Consider the following 19,723-nt stretch of genomic DNA (forward strand, 5'->3'; position numbering starts at 1 on the left):
CAGGAGCAGGGGGTCCCCTGAGCTGAACCGCATTGATTTCTGCCTCAGAGACCCCCTACTTCCCGAGTTACAGGCCCCAGTATGGGGCATCGGAGGTCAATGTCTCCGCCATCTTTATAGCGTCCAAGACGCGACGTGGGCTCTATAAAGATGGCGGCAACACTGGTACCGATGCCCCAAACCGGGGCCTGTAACTCGGGAAGCAGGGGGTCCCTGAGGCAGAAATCAATGCGGTTCAGCTCAGGGGACCCCCTGCTCCCGCACACTATTAGTAAAAATACATTAAAGCAGCTTCATTACCTTAGCGGCTATCCGCTAAGGCAATGAAGGGGTTAAGGCACAATAGCATGTTTATTGGGGACAATTGCCCCCAATAAACATAGCAATATACAACACACATTCCCCCCGCCCCCTACCACATACAATACAGTAATGGGCAAAATAACTATTATCCAGATATGGATAATAGATTATTTGCCCATTATAAAACACATAAAACATGCATAAATAAAAACAGGAAATCTTAATGTGAAAATCACCACATTGCATCTTACAATTAAACCAGCAGCTAGACAAATGTATATCAAATGTCACACAATTGCATTGAGTATGTACATGATGCAATTAATCTGTGCATCATGTAACACTATGCAAAATTTCAAAATAAAATAAAATAAAATTTCAAAATAAAATACATTATGAACAATGTCCCCTAACCACCAATGCCATCCACAAAATCAAATAGAAAGTAAGCAACAGAAATAAATTTACCATCAATCAATCAATTTCCTAAACCAATTACAATACAATACCAATCAATTATACAATTCCCTATGCAGTTCCTAAAGCCAAACCATTGCCAAAATAATTCTAATTGAAAGTAACCACCATCATTCAAATCTAACTACCAGAAATAAGCCATTAAAAATAACATGTAACTAAATAAAAATTACATTACACACACCAATGTATAAATAAAGCTGCTAAATACATCAGAAATACATGAGATACATAAACATTAGCAAAACAATGATTTATTATCCCTGTATGTATATCCATCTAGATATACATACCATACAGGGGCAATAAAAGAGCATAAAAAAACAATGCATTTACATCCACAAATCACATACAATACACCCATTCAGTGTCCCTGAATGTATGTATATCCATAGGGACATAGTTGGCAGTTGGCGATTGGTGATTGAGTATAATCTCATACACGCTTGATTTCTTGTTACCTTTGTGAGTGGGCATTTGTCTGAATTTTATGTTCCATAATAAAGGTTTTTAACATTAATACACTAGGTGTGCGCCTGTGTTTTCTTTTCTTTCATATATATATATATATATATATATATATATATATATATATATATATATATATATTTGATCTCACCCCAGCCTTCGCTTAAAACCTGTGTTTAAAGCAGCATGCATTGGCTGAAGGGTCGCTCTGTAATAGGAGATTGAGATAAAAGGTGGCACTGTGTGCTCATTTGCATGTCATTTCCCAGAATCCCTTGCTGCAGTGGAAGCGCTGTAAGCTGGGTGACAATGGGGAAAGACAGGGTTGCAGACCTGTCTAAGACATGCAAATGAACATACAGTAATATTTACAGTTGCTATATGCTTTACTGTGGAGGGTTTTTGTCACTTTTTTTTACCCACCATAACCTTAATAAGTGTGGTATATACACACACACGCGCACGCACGCACGCCAATGTGGAATAAGTGATAATAATATATAACACTAACATTGTAGAACATATTAATATATTAACCCCTTAGGCCCGGGCCATGGTGCTTTCGCCCGCGGAGGCTGAGGGAAAGCTTTCCCTGTGCATGGTCGACGGGCCGTGCCAGGCCGTGGGGGGCGTGCTCTGGGGGCATGCCTCTGGCGTCACGGAGCTGGTTCGCCTTCATTGGGCGAACCGTTCGCCAAGAAATCAGTTTCAACTGATTTCTTGAGCAACGCTCGACCCCTCCCACATCCATGCACACGTGCCCGCACGTCGCATGGACGTGAACACTGCCTTAAAGCTGTCTGTTCGCTCAGCGTGTGCATACATCTGCACAGTTTGCGGTACCATGGCCCCAGCCTTATTCATCCAAGTGACTAGCTAGTCAGGGTCAACCCATGACTAGGTGGCCACGTGGGCTACTAAATAGTTAATATTTTCCCATATGGATGCTTTGTTGGGTTTTATTTGTAGGGTGTTTGTTATATGGTCACTTTTCTGGTGCTTGAAGGTAACCAATGCTTCAAGCGTGTAAAATAATCTTCTGCTACAGGGTTTTGTAAGAAATCTTATTACAAAACCTTACAGTAGAAAAGGGTGATCTCTGCCACTTCTCCACCATTGCATCGCTATGGATGATTAACACTGATTTCTAATGGTCATAGCTTATTTGTATCACTAACGGTGTTTAAAGTTGAGTTAATGAACCTTTTGTTTATGCAAATGAGATTTATATCGCAATGCTTTTTATACTCTTTGTAATGCCGATGTTGAATGGTGCTATATTAACCTTTAGAACGGAGAACAAACTCCAAACACCGGTGCTCCAAGTTATGCTGAAAGGTACTGCAAAGTAACAATAGGTGTGTAAGTATATAAGTCCTGCCACGGATCAAGTCCAAGTATCCATAAGCGTATTAGAAAGCTTACCATGTGCAATATGGACTTAGCATCAGGACGGGGGCTAGAATGTGGTAAGGAGATAGTTGAACCGTGCGCCCAGAAAGTAAAGCACCCCACGGCAATCAAACACTAAGCTCCGCCACTACCCTTACCAATCCTGGCGTCCTAAGCACATACAGCAAGCCCCTGAGGGCGTTAGAACTCACAGACTTGACACTTCGATGCCGCCATTCAGACGCTGTAATCCAGAGACTTGTTCCAGTGTGCAGTGTTGGCGTGCTCCAGCCCGAAATCCAAGTGAAAAAAATGCTGTAATGGCCATTACAGCATTTTTATATTAACCTTTAGTACGTGTTGCTTTGTGTTGCTTATATATTGAATCAAGTGGGTATTGTTCTTTTCTAATGTTGTAGACTCCTTCCTTGATACGATGGGCTCAGTCACAGTAGTGATCTTATGTAAAGTTAAAGAGTCCTATTTAGCCACATATAGTATATTGAAATTGCAAAAATTTAGAGCCCTTAGCACTGAAACATATTTTCTGTCATTATTACAGTTGATGTGTGTTTATTTAGGTGTATTAGCTTGCTTAATTATGCCCAGAAGCCTAACTGAAACAGCAACAAAATTCAATTAAAATATCACACAACATATAATATGCTGTTTTTGTTAAATGCTAGTTTATGTGGAGAGAGAGAGACAGAGAGACAGAGAGACAGACAGAGAGACAGACAGAGAGACAGAGAGACAGACAGAGAGACAGACAGAGAGACAGACAGAGAGACAGAGAGACAGACAGAGAGACAGACAGAGAGACAGACAGAGAGACAGAGAGACAGAGAGACAGACAGAGAGTCAGACAGAGAGACAGACAGAGAGACAGAGAGACAGAGAGACAGACAGAGAGACAGAGAGACAGAGAGACAGACAGAGAGACAGAGAGACCTTTCCTAATGCCTAAGAGAAACTACGCGTGCTGCTGTACCTGTTTGTTCACAGGAAACCTAAGCTTCCACCACTGGGAGCCTGGGGTAAGCTCTTTCTCCTTGCAGTACAGCACCTCCACCTATGATGGATCCCAGCATTGGTGGGGTAGCCCCTCACAGAAACCAACACACAGAAATAGTAATACACCACATAAAGTATATAACTAAGCTTTACAATACATAACACTACACACATATGACACACAGTACTTGTACCCACAGAACCCCAATGAACCAATGACCCAATACCCCTGGTGTCCTGTCCCAGCAAGACCCCACCCAAGTGTTAGGTAGCGCTACCCTGTATGGATGTTTGTGCACGTTGGGTACCTGCCGGTGTACTCAGTACCCAGGTGATGCTTGTCGCAAATGGTTGGAGCGTGTCCCACATAGCGGGGCCTCCAACACAAATCCCCTCTCTCCTAAGGGGGTCTTGATCCGCCTTGTGGGGTGAGCTCCAGCTAGATTGTCTCACCTGAATACCTCTAGGTCCTGTGGCCTAGTCCCAGGCCGCAGTGCGCCGTGTGGCCGTCCGGTTTTGTCGAGTGGTTGACTTGTTGAAGCCGCTGGGGAGGGTACATGGGGAACAGGCCCATTACCCACTACAACTTGGGGTGCCCTCCAGTCTCCATTTGTGGTAGCGGAGGTTCCTTCCAAAGGATCCTGATTATTTTCTGTTACAGTATCCGGGATCTCACTGGGCCCCGCTGGTTCACTTGCCAGTGCTATTAAGACTGGTTCAGGTTCACTTCCTCCACTTGAGGAATAGGTAGCAAGTGATTCAGATGCTAGACCCTTACCCTTCCTTCTGAATCTCGTATGTGATATACAGAGAGGCCCGGCATCTGTGACTCAATCTTGAAGGAAGCTTCTTGCCAGTGGTTCGCTAGCTTGTGCTATCCTTGTATTCCTAAATTCCGCAGGAGAACGGCGTCTTCGGGCCGAAGTTCCCGATGGCATACTTTATAATCATACCTCTGCGTGTTATTCTCGTTCAGACTAGTGGTGGCTTTTTCCTCCAACTGCTATGCTCTACTGAAGTATCCTGGAGCCATTGCACATATTTGTAGTGCGTCATGTTCAGCCCCCATCAGTAGATACTCGGAGCCACAAGTCTACATGTAGTTGCGCCTTTCTGCCGAACATCAGCAAATTGGGTGTGTACCCGCTGGATTCATGCCTGTACAATTGTAGGCATGCACTAACGGCTCAACATGCTTGCTCCATCCGGCCTTCTCGAAGCCCTTCAGTGTGCCTAGCATGTCCAGTAAAGTCCGGTTGAACCTTTCTGGAAGGGTATCTCCTTAAGGGTGATAGGGAGTCATATGAGGCTTCTCGATATTGAGCAATTTTAGAAGTTCTTTTATGAACTTGCTCTTGAAGTCTCTCCCTTGATCGGAGTGCATCCGATTAGGTAACCCGTAATGGATGAAATACTTCTCCCACAGTACTTTGGCTACTGTGAGAGCTTTCTGGTCTTTGGTAGGGAACGCTTGAGCATATCGGGTGTAATGGTCTGTTACAACCAGGACGTTCCCGATACCCTTTGAATCTGCCTCGATGCAGAGGAAATCCATGCAGACTAGGCCCATGGGACCAGAGTTCTTTAAGTGGCCCATTGGGGCTGCGCATGTAGGCAGTGTTTTTCGCTGTATGCACTGCAGACACCATCGGCAATGGCGCTTCACTGATTCCCACATCTTGGGCCAGAAGAGCCTATCTCTTACTAGTCTGAATGTTTTGTCCACTCCCAGGTGTTCATGATAATCGTGCAGAGATTGTAGGACATGGTACTGCAAGCTTCTGGGCAGGACAAGTTGTCTCCTATTGGGATGGTTGTGATTGGGGATAACCCGTAGAGAAGGCCACGGTGCATGCAGAACTTTTCCCATTCCCTCATGATGATGATGACCGTGTAGACGGGAGCATGTTTCACTAAGGAAGGGTTGTTCTCTTGGATGGCCTGACGTATGGCTTTGGCCACTGGATTTTGCATCTGGTGTACCACTAATTCCGTCCACCTCATTATAGTATCCTTCGTGATAGACATGCCTTCAGGATGGCAGTATGCTGCTGGAAGTGCCTTTCACTGACACCCCATTGAGTCCACTACTCTGAGTTTGGAAAAGACTACTTTGTTCTCCACGATAGCTGCAGTGGAGCACATGGCCCGAATCCCAGGGCCAGAAATTTCTTCCCACTGGCCCTCGTCTGGCATTGCACTCAGTCCAGGCCTTCTGGACAGAGCATCATCTCCGGTGATCAAGGGCTCTGGCTTGTATTTCAGCGTGAACTGATAGACAGGGCAGCTAACCACCTGTTGCCGGTGGCATCTAACTTGGCCGAGGTCAGGATATATGTCAAGGGGTTATTGTCGGTTCGTACTTCGAAGGAGATCTATGAAGGTTCCCAGTGTTGGTGGGTGGCGGGATAGCCCCTCACTGGAACCAACACACAGAAATAGTAATACACCACACCAAGTATATAACTAATCTTTACTATACATAACATTACACACATATTACAGACAGTAACTGTACCCACAGATAACTCCAATGACCCAACACTTTGCAGTTCCCCCAAAGTACTGAGGGTGCCATGGCACCAATACCCCTGGTATCCTGTCCCAGCAAGTCCCCATCCAAGTGTGAGGTAGTGCTACCCCTTATGGATGTTGGTGCACGTTGGGTACCTGCCTGGGTACTCAGTACCCAGGTGATGCTTGTCGCAATGGGTTGGAGCGTATCCCACGTAGTGGGGCCTCCAACACAAATCCCCTCTCTCCTAAGGGGTCTTGATCCACCTCGTGGGGGGAGGTCCAGCTGGAGTGTCTCACCTGAATGTCTCTAGGTCCTGTGACCTGGTCCCAGGCCGCAGTGCACTGCGTGGCCGTCCAATCACCGGTGCACCATTACTACTATAGTACTAAGGGGAGCGTCCCTATCTGTGGCCTTCCCTGCAAAACTGACTCTCATATGGCTCAGGGCCTAACTGGGGCCAAGAGGGCAAGGTCTAGGCCTAGAACAGGAGCACTGCTTCATGGACACTACTTTCTCTCTTGCAGCCCTCCATCCGACTGAGCATGCTGGCTCCTTGTCCCAGAGGATATCCTGTCCTTTTCCTGCTTACAGACTCCCATTGGCTAGGGCAGCCCACCTGATCTGCCCCCCCCCCCAAAGGATTCTGGGACATGTAGTCCCGCAGCAGTGTATGCGGAACAAAACTAAAATAGCTGCCGCACTTGGACTGCGCATGCGCACCTCGCCGCACTGCACATGCGCAAATAACAATATGGTCACCCCCACACTCCCGATACTGTGCGGAGCTCCGGCGGGCAACCCAGCAATTCCACCAAAGGAGGGGGACTCTGCTATATGTATATATAAAAAAATATATTTCCATATATATATATATAGCTGTATACATCAAGCTACCTTTAGTTAGTATTTGACATTTGAAAACAGGAGCAATGTTGGTAAGTCACACAGAAATCGATGCATCCAGTTGTTTGTTCTGCATGTAATTACTCCTTTCAGGTTGGGACCTTAATAGCAGATCTCTTTGCCTCTATTTAGGAAACAAGACAAATCTACCTACTAAAATCTGAACACTTCATCGATGATGCTGATAATATACAAATGACGAGGAAACATATGCATATTTTATGAATAATATATTTTGCCAGGAAAGACATGGTAAAATATTAATCAGGTTTCCAAGTAAATCCTGCGATACAGATAGAAACGTTTCAAATCTGGTAATGCGAAGGCCTGGAATTTTCTGAGGATTGAGTTTTATGGTGAAATCGCAAAGGCAATTATGTGAGATATTATAAAACTGGGTGATTGCTATTTTTTTTACAGAAAAAAATGAGTGTCGCTGCTTTCTAGCATTTGTTACAACAAGTAAGGTTCTGCAGGATGATCTTAGACTACAAGTATATGGTTTTGACGGAATCAGGGAGCTACTCAGGTAGCTGACTAATTTATCAAGGTAGCTTTTGAAGGTGACAAAGGACAAATTAAGAATTGTCTACGCTGGACTTCAGGAGTAAACAGAATCACTATAATTAATCGTACAGGGATGGGTGGTGAAATTGCATAACGGGGAAAGTATAGAGTAATGCAGTAGTAAATCTAAAGAGATGTATGTATGTACTGTATATATGTAATGTATATATTTATTTATGTAGCGCCAAAAGTGTATTCAGCGTTTCACAAAGAATACAGTACGGGGAATTATAATAATACAATAAGCGCAGCAAAATCAGACAATAGGAAAAGAAATCCCTGCCCTGAAGAGCTTACAATCTAAGGGCTGTTCTATAGAGGGCGCGATTGCAGCGCCGTGCGCACGCGGCTGTTACAGTTGGCTGTGGTTAGTCAGCCTAACTATAATAGGACCACGCGTGCACGGCAGTGAGCGTGGAGCTGGCCGACAGGAGAGAAGAGGGAAAATAAGGATTTTGCGTTGCTACCGCTGCTGCAATGTATGTATTTGTATGTGTGTATATATGTATGTATGTGTGTGTGTGTGTGTGTGTGTTTGTGTGTGTGTGTGTGCTGAGAAAACAGGATAGGTGGCGCTAACTAGACTATAATGGCAATGTATGTGACTAATTAAACATTGAATGATAAATGCACATTTGTGTAATGCAAGAACAATAAACCTTATAAATTGTGATACAAATATATAAGTGGCTGCCGCTGATACAATTCTGACAGCCGAGCTGTTTATATCCTTTTTCACATATATTTATATGTTAGGCGCCATAGACACGCATTCCTTTCACATCTGTGTATGTATGTACAATGTTAATAAATAATTTATTCTTACCAACGTATTTATTTATTATAAACGTATTTATATCACACAATCTACACACATACACACACATACACACACACACAAACACAAACACACAGTACCTCACTTTGTCGCTCACAGCATACACACAAAAAGTGTGCGGCACGTGCACGCGTGTTTGCACAGGCACACGCGCGGGCATGGCCGCACACACTATATTACGGGCCTAAGTGGTATGATAGGAGACTTACAGAGACAGCGGGTGAGGTAATAGGTGCTGTAGATGGCAGTACTTGGCCGCAATGATTTGGATGAGTGACGTAGGTGTGGGACAATAGCCATGAGTGCAGGCTATTGGAATGCTTCTTTTGCGATGTGAGTTTTAAGGTTAGTCAGTATTAAATCAGATAGGTTAACACCATTAGCAGGGGAAGAGGTGGCAGGGAGTCCAGGATTTGGAGAGATATCCCCAGCAGCAGGAAGGAGTAGATAGAGGTGTGAATAGAGGATTTGTGGGGGTGTTTATTATTAAGGGGTAAAGAAGTTGTTGGGAGAGAGGTTTATAAATAATGGTGCGGTGTATGGGCACAGGTGGAGGGGAAGAGAGATGAAGAAACTTTTACAAAGCGATGAGGAAACAGTAAACAGAAAAAGCAATAGGGAGGGCATAGTGAGATGCAGGAGGAGAGACTTCCCAGGTATTGGATGATAGGAAGAGTGTACACATTATCAGAACATTTAGAAAGTCAAGTTCTCACAGTTGCATAGTTGTTGTTGTTGTTGTTGAAGTTCAGAGTCCAGTTGTTCTTGTAGTCTTCACCTCAGATTCTAACTCCAGTATTAACCCCACAGACCCTTTATATGTGACACATAAGGCCTGGGTCCCGCTGCTTCCGACGGCCCGTGCGGCCGTGCGGCAGCGGACCACCAACCCCTTTCCTCCAGTGTGGAGGAGCCCCGCTGGCTCCTTACTACTTGGCTGACTGCGTGCTGTGACACGTCAGCCGGCTGATGCTAAAAGCTCCTAGTGATTTGCAGCTCTGACGCATCACGTGGTGCGGCAGTCAGCCAATGAGGGATGGAGGGGAGGGAAGGAGCTACGGATGGGAGGCGGCTTGGGAGGGGAGCAGGGAAGAAGCTGCGGAGGAAAAGTGTGTGAGTGTATATGTATGTGTGTATGTATGTGTGTGTATGTGTTGTGTGTATGTGTTGTGTGTGGGGGTGGTTGTGGGGGGGTGGACGGCACCACGATCTTCACAAAGTTTTACCATGCCCCTCCCACTCCCGGCCCCCCTCCCACTCGCGCCCCCCTCCCGCTCCGGCTCCCGGCTCTCTACAGACCGCATATTGCGGTCAATTGCCTGTCAGCGCGCCGCATGTCTGCAGTGCGGGCGCGCTGACTGAGGGAGCGGGGCCTTAGCCTAAGATGTTACATAGCCCTGTACCATATATAGTGTCCATATAGAGAATTATTGGTATTAAAATCTGTTATACTACATATCATTTGACCAAGGCATTTAGGCAATGATTATTTTGTAAATGATTGCCAACTTAGCATATGTTTTATATGTCAATGTATCAAGATGTGATTCAAATATTAGGTAGGGATCTAGCCATATGCCAATTTTTTAAAATAGATTTCCAGACATGCCCTTGTTTAAATATGAAATATGTTAAGGTACATTTTAGGCAGCCACTCACCGCTGAGTGGCTGTGGTGGATCCTAACATCAGTCAATGATTGGGCCACCGTTGCTGAGCAGAAATATCCTTAAAACCTGGCCTGTTGGTGCCCTTGACGACTGGAGATTGCCACTTCTGCTATACTGCCACACATCAGTGCTGAGTGGCGGCCTGCAAAGTCAATGACTGAGCCACCTGAAGCAGGGATATCCTTAAAACCTGACCTGTTGGTGGCCCTTGAGGACTGAAGCTGGCCTCCTGTGCAGTAGAGTATCATTGGGCAGAATTTAACCTATGATAAATATCTACAACCCTTCAAAATGCATTGAGGGTTCTAAAAATGTCCCCATTAACCAGTTCCCAGTTCCATTGTGTTTCAGGATGAATTCTACCAAAGGTTTCCTGACAACTGAAGATGCAGGTGCGCAAACCAGTAACGTAAAATTGAAAATAAAACTATGTCTCTTGGTGTGTCTTGAAATAAATAAGTTTCAATAGGAAAGTTGATGTTACATTTAACCCCACTTTTTACCACCTTAGTACTATTTAACTTCTATAGTTCCTGTTTATTAAATAGTCACGTTACGCCTAATTTAACAATAGTAAACCAAAGCATTTGCCCACTGATGTTGTGAGGTCTAACTTATATAATAATTGTTATTGTTTTGCTCCTCGTTATCTGATGTTTCTTTTACTGCCAAATATAATGCAAACTCGTATGCCTTTGTTATGCTCTTTATTAGATACCGTTTTTTTAATTATTGCTCTCTGGGATTATCTCAAAATACGTATAACTCATTACTTTTGAAAATGAATAAAATAGCATTAAAGGGTGGTTGGCTAACACAAGTGAAATGTGTCCTGACTTGCGCCTCTTCTACCCTTATTTCTGTCTGCATATCCCAAATATTAAGATGACTGAATGAACCAAAATATAACCCCAGCAAGTCAACATCATACACATTTTTCGTGTGAATGAATAGCAACCAATATCCAAGCTCACAACTGAATCAAAGCTGCCACCAAACTGCATTTAAAAAAAAATGCTTCATAATTAAAAGCCTTATCTTTCCATTGTAATAATAACTTAACTCTGAAAAGCACAACCACAAGATAACACTGAGAACAGTCAGTACATGCTACTGTTGTTATGTACTTAATTAACTTGAATTCGGTGCTACCTGCATCACATGTACAGGGGAGTCAGACAGAGCAAATGTGTTTTGTATGTACAAATATTAACCCTTTTGGTGCTCTAGCAAGAGATTCATGCCCACTTGTCATTTCTAACTGCAAGTCCCTCATTCCAAAACCCATATTCTTAAACCCCATTGCTCATTCAATATAACTAACATAGTAATACATATCAGATTTATCTTCAGAGCAAAATAAAGCCCCGTTTAGAAGGCACACATCTGTGTCAGTCACTATTTTAAGCCTTAGAGTGGGAGAGTTAAACACCTGACAAGCTAGATCTTAAGAACACAGTTGTGCAAAGAGGCAATGATGTATTGTACATTAGGTTACACAGACACCTTAAAGCTGCATGATTTGAAGATGCTCGTCTTATCTTCTATGAAAGGATATGGCTGGAAATGGGCCATAACTTACACTACATGTTTTTTATGTGAGTATATGTTTGTTTTGTGTCATACTTGTCAAACTAATCACGAAAATGAGATTGAATTATAAAATCGCCTTAAATTGCAGTGAATGTTATGAGCATTAGATCTTTCAGTATTTAAGTAAAATAATTTGCAACCAGGTGACTTTAGTATATTACCCCTCTGGGTGTCTGCATGTGTCATTTCGTAATTGATTAAATACGTTTTTTATTTTTTTGCTAAATGATCCCTATGCATATTATGAAAGAACTTATTTTATGTATCAATGCCAGGAAAAGTTTTTTTTTTTTACTGAAATGTACTTCTTATGCTTTACATTTTATGTCAGTGAGATTGATGCCACCTGAGACGTAATAGTTTTTTAAGTTCACAATAGGAATATATAATACCGGGCAGAGACACAGGATCTGTAAATACCATATCATTTGCATGGCTTCATTTTTCCTATTCACACTCAGCTGATCACTGACTGATGCAAGTGGAACAAACTAAGTGCAAAGCACCGTGATATGTGTAATGTATCAAATGTCGTGTTAAAATAGGATTGAGAAGTAGAGTATTTTATGTTGTAAATGTGTCTTGCTTCATTATTTTAATAAAATAGAACAATTTCCCCGGTGTCTCAGGAATGATGTATTAACAATCCCAAATATGTTACCTAGTCCGGGGAGACAGTTAGTCTGAGAGGTTGACACCATTTCTGCTGCCAGGAACACTTTGAGAAATTACGTGAACAAGCATATTTAAAAATTATTAAATATCTTTCATCTGCTTCTGACTTAAAGAATTACATTAGTTCAACCCCTCTGCTGTCATCGGTATAAAATATATGGTGTATCCTCTGCAGCTCTTTATTGTGATCAGATCCTGTGTGTCTGATGTACAATAGCTGACACAAGCACGTATACAAATTCTGTTCCCTGAGCACAACCTCCTGCAATAATGCATTGTCTTATGACAAGGATAAAAAGTGTATCAGCTGTCAGACACTTTCACCAACCTGAAGAATTGAAACAGCAAATATCACCGCGAAAGGCAATTAGCTTTCAAAGTAGAAATGCAATGGAAAAGCAAGAGGGGGAGCTCTCCTACTATAGTTTGAGCAATAACTCATATACCTGTGAACAACAGCTTTGAAGAGATACACACCGTCCACCCACATTTACTCCTAATATTTCCTGTGTTCTTCTGAATTTAATTCACTTTGTCCCTCTATGCTAAGCACTCATCTACAAAGAAATAATAACAAAAAACTTCACTTAAAATCATAACCGAAAAGACTAAATTCATAAAGAGAAAGGAGATTACTTAATTTCAAATTGTCTTTGCTAAAATTATAATTATATATTAATTTGCTGTATGCACTATTATTAGGGATTTAGAGTACTGTACTGTATGTGTCTCAAAAGATAAAGCGTGTGAAAAATACACGTTTAATCAAAATAAACGTATTTAGCTCCCTCTCTGCAATGTAACTATTTGCAAACATTGCTAAATAAATAAAAGTGTATAAATCAACAACAGAAAATAATAACTGGGTAAAGATGATGTTTTATAGACTAATGGGTTATTTTAATGCTAACCTGTAGGAAGATGTAATTCACAGCAACAACTATCTAGAAAATATCATAATATAAAACAGAAATAAAACTACCTGTGTATATATATATATATATATATGTGTGTGTGTGTGAGAATATATATACTGTAGAGAACTGTAGAACAAACAGTCTGCTATTTCTACATAGATATAAAGGTGTATATATATATATATATGTGTGTATATATACATACACACCTTTATATCTATGTAGAAATAGCAGACTGTTTGTTCTACAGTTCTCTACAGTTCTACAAACGAAACAGTGGGATTCAATCCGCCGCAGCGTTTCCTTGTTTTCCTAAGGCCCAATTTATTGACCATCGCTGAGACGATCTGCTAAATCTGTGATGATCAAACACGTTAAATAAACTTTACTTTGTTTAATATCTCAAACAGCAAACGTGTCCTCCAGAATAAATATATGGTGCAGGCAGCAGTGCTGGTCTGTGTGGAGCAGTAAGAACACGCAGTGGGAGCCCGAGTGTTAGCTGGTGAATCTGTGATATGACTACATCTCTACAAAAAAATATAGATATTTTATTTCTACATTATTTGACAATGCTTCAATGTCAGTGGATTTGCTTTTTCATTTTTGATTTGATGGATTGTAGACTCCACATGGTTAGATTGGTATTGTTTTTTTTTTTTTTTTTTTTTTTTAAGAAAGTAATGGATTTTCTATTTTATTGGATAAAATGTTGGATTTTCTACTATTCTTTTGCAGACTTGTCTCTTGTTTTTCTCACTTCATCGATCAAGGTGACTTCTGACAATTTTTTCTGGCTGAAATTTCCAGAAAATCCTGGCAAACTCGAATGGAATTTTACTGTAGTTTTTTTTCCTCTTTGGTGAGCAATAATTTGTACTCTTTGAATGCACTATTAGTTATCTTTCTATTTGCCTTTTTTTGTTTTGCTATAGTTATTACAATTACCTAATATTGTTTATTATCAGAACGGGCTGTGGGACCATTCAAACCTACTTTTCTTAAATAAAATGTCTAAATGTATTGACATACTATATTGAAAAATAAAGAAAAGATCATATACGTTTTGTATTGTTGTTTTATTTTAGGCTGTGGTTGCGTTTTGTATTTTCTAAATGACGTACAAGAAGATAAAAACTATATGAGGATTTGTATTTTTTACTTGGCAGATATTTAAACTGAAACTAATACATTAAGCAATAAATGATATATGTGTTTATTTTTAATCTGCATGTATAATGTGTATCTGTATCTGTGCATTTGCCTGCATCTTACTGACCCTATGTATGCAAGCTTACGTTTCACACCACATCCACAAAGATACACCCAGTTTGAAAAAGTACAATACAGGCTCACAGCCCTTATTTTACTTAGTACAGCTGAAGAGTAGCTATATTTGAACAATAGAGTAAGAAGCATAGATAAAATGGGCAATAAAGCTAGTTTGCTTCTTTCTTGCTTTTGGTTTTCCACCTCCCTCCTTTTTGGATTGAACAATCAGATTAAAGCTTAATGAATCTATTCAAATTGGCTTTCTTTGAGTGCAAGGCAGGTGTACAATAGGGGGGCCAAGGCGAACAGTCTCACGCCTAGGTGTGAGCTGATTATTCAAATTGGCTTGGCGAAGACTTGGGGATTGGAGACTCGCCTGAAGCTCGAGGCTATATCACCCACCACCAACGTCACTGCAACACTTGTTATCATCATCATCATCATCATCCTCCTCCAGAGGTTTAGCAAGGCACCTCTTACTACTTCAGTCTCCTCTGTTCTTTCTTCTAACTCCAACCCACTCACTCAGCAGCAGCAGCAGCAGCCCCATAGCAGCCAGTGCTGATCAGTTCTGCCCAACACCAGAGCAGAGCAACTTGCAGCTCTCTCCTTCCCCCTCCTAGATCAGAGAGGTAGAGGGAGTGCTGGAGAGGAGGGAGGGTTCCTCTCTCTCTCTCTTTTTTTTTTTTTTTTTTGTTGCTATCGCTGTCTGTTAAATTTTAAACTGCCATGCACTCAGCTTCCAGTATGCTAGGAGCTGTGAAAATGGAAGGACACGAGCATGCAGACTGGACCAGCTACTATGCAGAACCAGAGGTAAAATAAACTACTATTACTTTGATGTCATCTTTCCCTCATTCCCTCTCTCTCTCTCTCTCTCTTTATACGACATTGTTAGTCTTGGGATAATATTAACTTTGTGATCAAATATTGACTTGTGGCGTCTCCAAACCCTCTTCGATGACTGAGCCACACACTGTCCCAACAAAGTTATGTTTGGCATAGGGTGGGGGGGAGGCTGGGGGTGGGGGTTGGGGGGGGGGGGAAAGAGAGAGAAAGTGTCTCCTTGTAAATATTACACCTAATCAAACTTTCAGAAAGATCAGCTTGCATTGAAAGGTGACATTTCCATCTGGTCACCAGGAACGGTGTCTGCCCCACACCCATGGTGGGTGAGCACATTGGGTAGACGTGGCCAGTGATTCGGGACCTGGGTTTCCTAAAGGGATCGGTGGATCCTGGTTGGGTTTCCAGATTCCCTGCAGCGTTATTGACAAGAAAAAGAAAAGAAAAAAAAAGTTATGGATCACTGATTATTTGGCAGTTGTTATTTTTTCTCTCTCCTGCTATTAAATCAACAACAGCAATAGCAGTGGGTACATAACAGTGACGCAGAAGGAAATAATAAAGTCAATATATACTGTATATATATATATATATATATCCGATTGCTACGTCCCTCTACCTACACATGGACAACCGTGTGTCAGGCAGGAGGAGATTTCATCCACTTTGCTAATGTTAAACTTTACCCTTCAGTTAGGTGAAGAACCATAATAGTTCATTTAAAAAAAAATCAAAATACGGGGACAATTAATGACGATTCAATTCCAAATTTGTTCTACGGAAATAAAATGTCATCAGATACTAAAAATGCCCTAATAATTGTATTTATTTTTGTTAAGAATTCACTGTGCTCAACTTAGTGCTATTTTTGCACTGGGTTTAAAAGTTGATAAATACGTCCTTCTATGCAGGTCATTTTCTGTTCTACGAGGTAATCACTTATTGGAAGTATTTGCAAATATATTGAATGCATTAATATTCAAAAGGGTGATAATTTCCATCTATTTTACAGGGTTATTCCTCCGTAAGCAACATGAACCCTGGACTAAGCATGAACACTATGAACACCTACATGAGCATGTCTGCAATGAGCTCCTCGGCTAACATGACAGCAAACTCCATGAACATGTCATATGTGAACACTGGAATGAGCCCATCTCTCACTGGGATGTCTCCTGGCACTGGAGGAATGGCGGGAATGGGTACCGGGGTGGCAAGCATGGCTACCCACCTGAGCCCTAATATGAGCCCTATGAGCGCCCAGGCAACTTCCATGAACGCGTTGGCACCATATACCAACATAAACTCAATGAGCCCTATGTATGGACAGTCCAATATTAACAGATCGAGGGATCCTAAAACATACCGGAGAAGTTACACCCATGCTAAGCCTCCTTATTCCTACATCTCGCTTATTACAATGGCCATCCAGCAGTCTCCCAATAAGATGCTCACCTTGAGTGAGATCTACCAATGGATCATGGACCTCTTCCCCTTCTATCGCCAGAATCAGCAGCGTTGGCAGAATTCAATCCGCCATTCGTTGTCATTTAACGACTGCTTCCTTAAGGTCCCCAGGTCTCCAGACAAGCCTGGGAAGGGCTCGTTTTGGACTCTCCACCCGGACTCAGGCAACATGTTTGAGAACGGCTGTTATCTGCGGCGGCAGAAGCGCTTCAAGTGCGACAAGAAACACGGACCCAGGGAAGGTGGAGGCAAGAAACACTCTGAAGGGGGATCCAGTGTGGGCTCAGCTGCCACCAACAGCAGCTCAGAGAGTTCTGGGGGCAACGAATCCCCCCATTCCAGCTCCTCTCCATGTCAAGAGCAGAAGAGGTCCCTTGTAGATATGAAGGCCAGCCAGGGCTTGAGCCCAGATCACACAACTTCACCAACCTCCCAAGCGCAGCACTTGCTCTCTCAGCACCATTCAGTCTTGTCTCACGAAGCCCAGTCACATCTCAAACCAGAACACCACTACTCTTTCAACCATCCCTTCTCCATCAATAATTTAATGTCCTCTGAGCAGCAGCACCATCACCATCACCACAACCACCACCACCATAAAATGGACTTAAAGGCATATGAACAGGTGATGCATTATTCTGGCTATGGGTCGCCCATGGCTGGCAGCTTAGCTATGAGCACAGTAACGAACAAAAGTGGCCTAGAGTCTTCACCAATTTCAAGCGACACCTCATATTATCAAGGTGTGTATTCTAGACCGATAATGAACTCTTCCTAAATATCTAAAAGATAATGGACTGGTCACACTGTCTGTATATATTTTAAAAACTGATAGTCCGTGTCTAAATGCCCCATAAACTATACAGATCTTAACTTTGTTTTCCCTTTAGATGTCAAGTTTGTTAAGCTCTGTTTGAATTTATTTTTTGTTTGTTTTTGTTGCAGGGAGTATATTTTTGTGAAAGTGACGGATCCTAATATTTCTGTGTGAAACCTGTAGTTTCTACTAAGGACCAAAAGTATGTAATATTCATATTGTAAAAAGAAGCGGAATATATTGTTGTAATTGACAAACGTGGATGTTTTTTTTGGGGGGGGAGAGTAAAATGCTTGAAACTGATTAATTTATGGTTTCTGTATGCTTTATTTATGACTATGTATTCTGGCACAACTCAGCCAGATTTTAGCAATCTCTATTAAAAAAAATCGTATTGCCATTTATTTCTGGATCTTTATTTCCAACTCTATACACATCCTGGTGGTTCATGAAATAAATCGACAACAAAATACCGAGTTTAATTTTATTTCGATTTTCAATAATCACATAACCTTTGCAAAATAGGTAGGAGACAAAAAAAAATAACATGTAGAAAAGAGGAATTTCAAAGTGGTTGTAGTAAAGGTAAAATGTCCATCTTATAACTAATTGCTTTCACTACAGACATCTCCCCTCTATTTCTCACATCTCTATGAAATTTCTGCCACACAGGGATTCCATAAGGAAACATTTGTTCTAGAGATTTAATTTACACACTTATTTGGCCTACAATACATTGCAGTGAACACAGGGAATAAATTGTTCTAAATCAGCGTTCACCTTTTTTTTTTACATCCTACTTCAACTTAATAGATAAATCCTGACCCCCTAAACTTCAGATGTTAATACAGTCACTGTGGTGCCAGCCAGTTGAAGCGTTACTCCTTCTGCCCTTTTGGTCTAGGACGTGGTGTCATATTCAGAATAAGTCCCATGAAAGGTCTTTCACTGCACTTAAGGGTAAAATACACAACTATCAACTCAAGTACTCAACTATTTTTTTGTCTCTTGCAAAATACTCAACTACACAAGCTACCTACACGGGGAAGAGATATTCACTCTAACAATTATTAACTCTGTTTTCCGTGGAACTTAAAAATGAGAGGCTTTCTACAATATCACTACCAATTTGAAGACAATGCTGACCCCTTTTCATTTGAATTCTTTGAAGAATGTTGTTGTTTTCAGTTTAGCATTTTTTTTTTATATTTTCGGTTATGGTCATCATGTGCTGAGAGTTTACAAATCGAAATAAAACCCAAGAAAACAATGACTTTAATTTGAATTAAAAACATATTTATCACATGGAGAAATGCCATTACAGTGACTTCATTGTGTTAGATATGGTTATCGTAGTCGTTTTCTGTATTCCACTATTATATCAGTGTTATGATTATTTTAATTCATAATCATGTGTGTGTGTTTTCTCATACGTAACAATGAAAACATATTTTGTTGCGTTCTATTTTTATTATGCCCGAATGAGTAAAGCAATAATTAGGTATAGCTACCAGAGCACATCGCCTACCCATTAAGTACCGGGCACTAATGACCTAAAATATATAATGTACACAGTTATTCATGTTAGAATTAAGCCATTTTGATATGAAATTATAGAAACATATTTTTATGTTAATAAAATAGTGTCTCTCTACGTGGACAAGGAAATGGGACATGACAACCATTACATAGGTTGTATAAGAGAAAACAAATGACAATGACGTACAAGGCACCTCTTCCCCCCCCACCCCCCCCCCCCCACCCATTCATTCAGGGAGTAATAGATTGTGGTAAGAAAATAACATTCAAATCCTTCTTAAAATCCACATTGTTCAGGGGGGTTAAAAAACTAGGATCCAGTCAGATCTTTCTGTCTCCATGCTGCAAGGACACACACGTTGTGAACCAAGCATAAAATGTGTTTCATTATCACATAAAAGCCTCCCGTGGAGAAGTAGAATGGGGGGAAGGAATGGGACTGATTTGG

General features: G+C 41.5%; 1 protein-coding gene across 4 annotated transcripts; it reads left to right on the top strand.

Moving 5' to 3' along the window:
- Nucleotides 1-15,081: 15,081 nt before the first annotated feature.
- On the top strand, nt 15,082-18,136 carry FOXA2 (forkhead box A2). Of its 4 annotated transcripts, XM_075596231.1 has the most exons (3): nt 15,092-15,422; nt 16,465-17,662; nt 17,865-18,136. In XM_075596231.1, exons 1-3 carry the CDS (start codon nt 15,336-15,338, stop codon nt 17,879-17,881), a joined length of 1,302 nt encoding a protein of 433 aa, XP_075452346.1. In that variant the 5' UTR covers nt 15,092-15,335; the 3' UTR covers nt 17,882-18,136. The 4 variants fall into 4 exon arrangements, with proteins under 4 accessions (XP_075452345.1, XP_075452346.1, XP_075452347.1 ...); XM_075596230.1 differs by lacking the exon at nt 17,865-18,136 and having other exon boundaries at nt 15,082-15,422; nt 16,465-17,858; XM_075596232.1 differs by lacking the exons at nt 15,092-15,422; nt 17,865-18,136 and adding an exon at nt 15,703-15,774 and having other exon boundaries at nt 16,465-17,858.
- The last annotated feature ends 1,587 nt before the right edge of the window (nt 18,137-19,723 follow it).

Source organism: Ascaphus truei, chromosome 4 (assembly GCF_040206685.1).
Source record: "Ascaphus truei isolate aAscTru1 chromosome 4, aAscTru1.hap1, whole genome shotgun sequence".
Lineage (NCBI taxonomy): Eukaryota > Metazoa > Chordata > Amphibia > Anura > Ascaphidae > Ascaphus > Ascaphus truei.

Coding starts and splice junctions, on each gene's coding strand:
- FOXA2 (XM_075596230.1), top strand. CDS start 15,336: ATGCACTCAGCTTCCAGTATGCTAGGAGCTGTGAAAATGGAAGGACAC. Junction 15,423..16,464: donor GCTACTATGCAGAACCAGAG/GTAAAATAAACT, acceptor TCTATTTTACAG/GGTTATTCCTCCGTAAGCAA.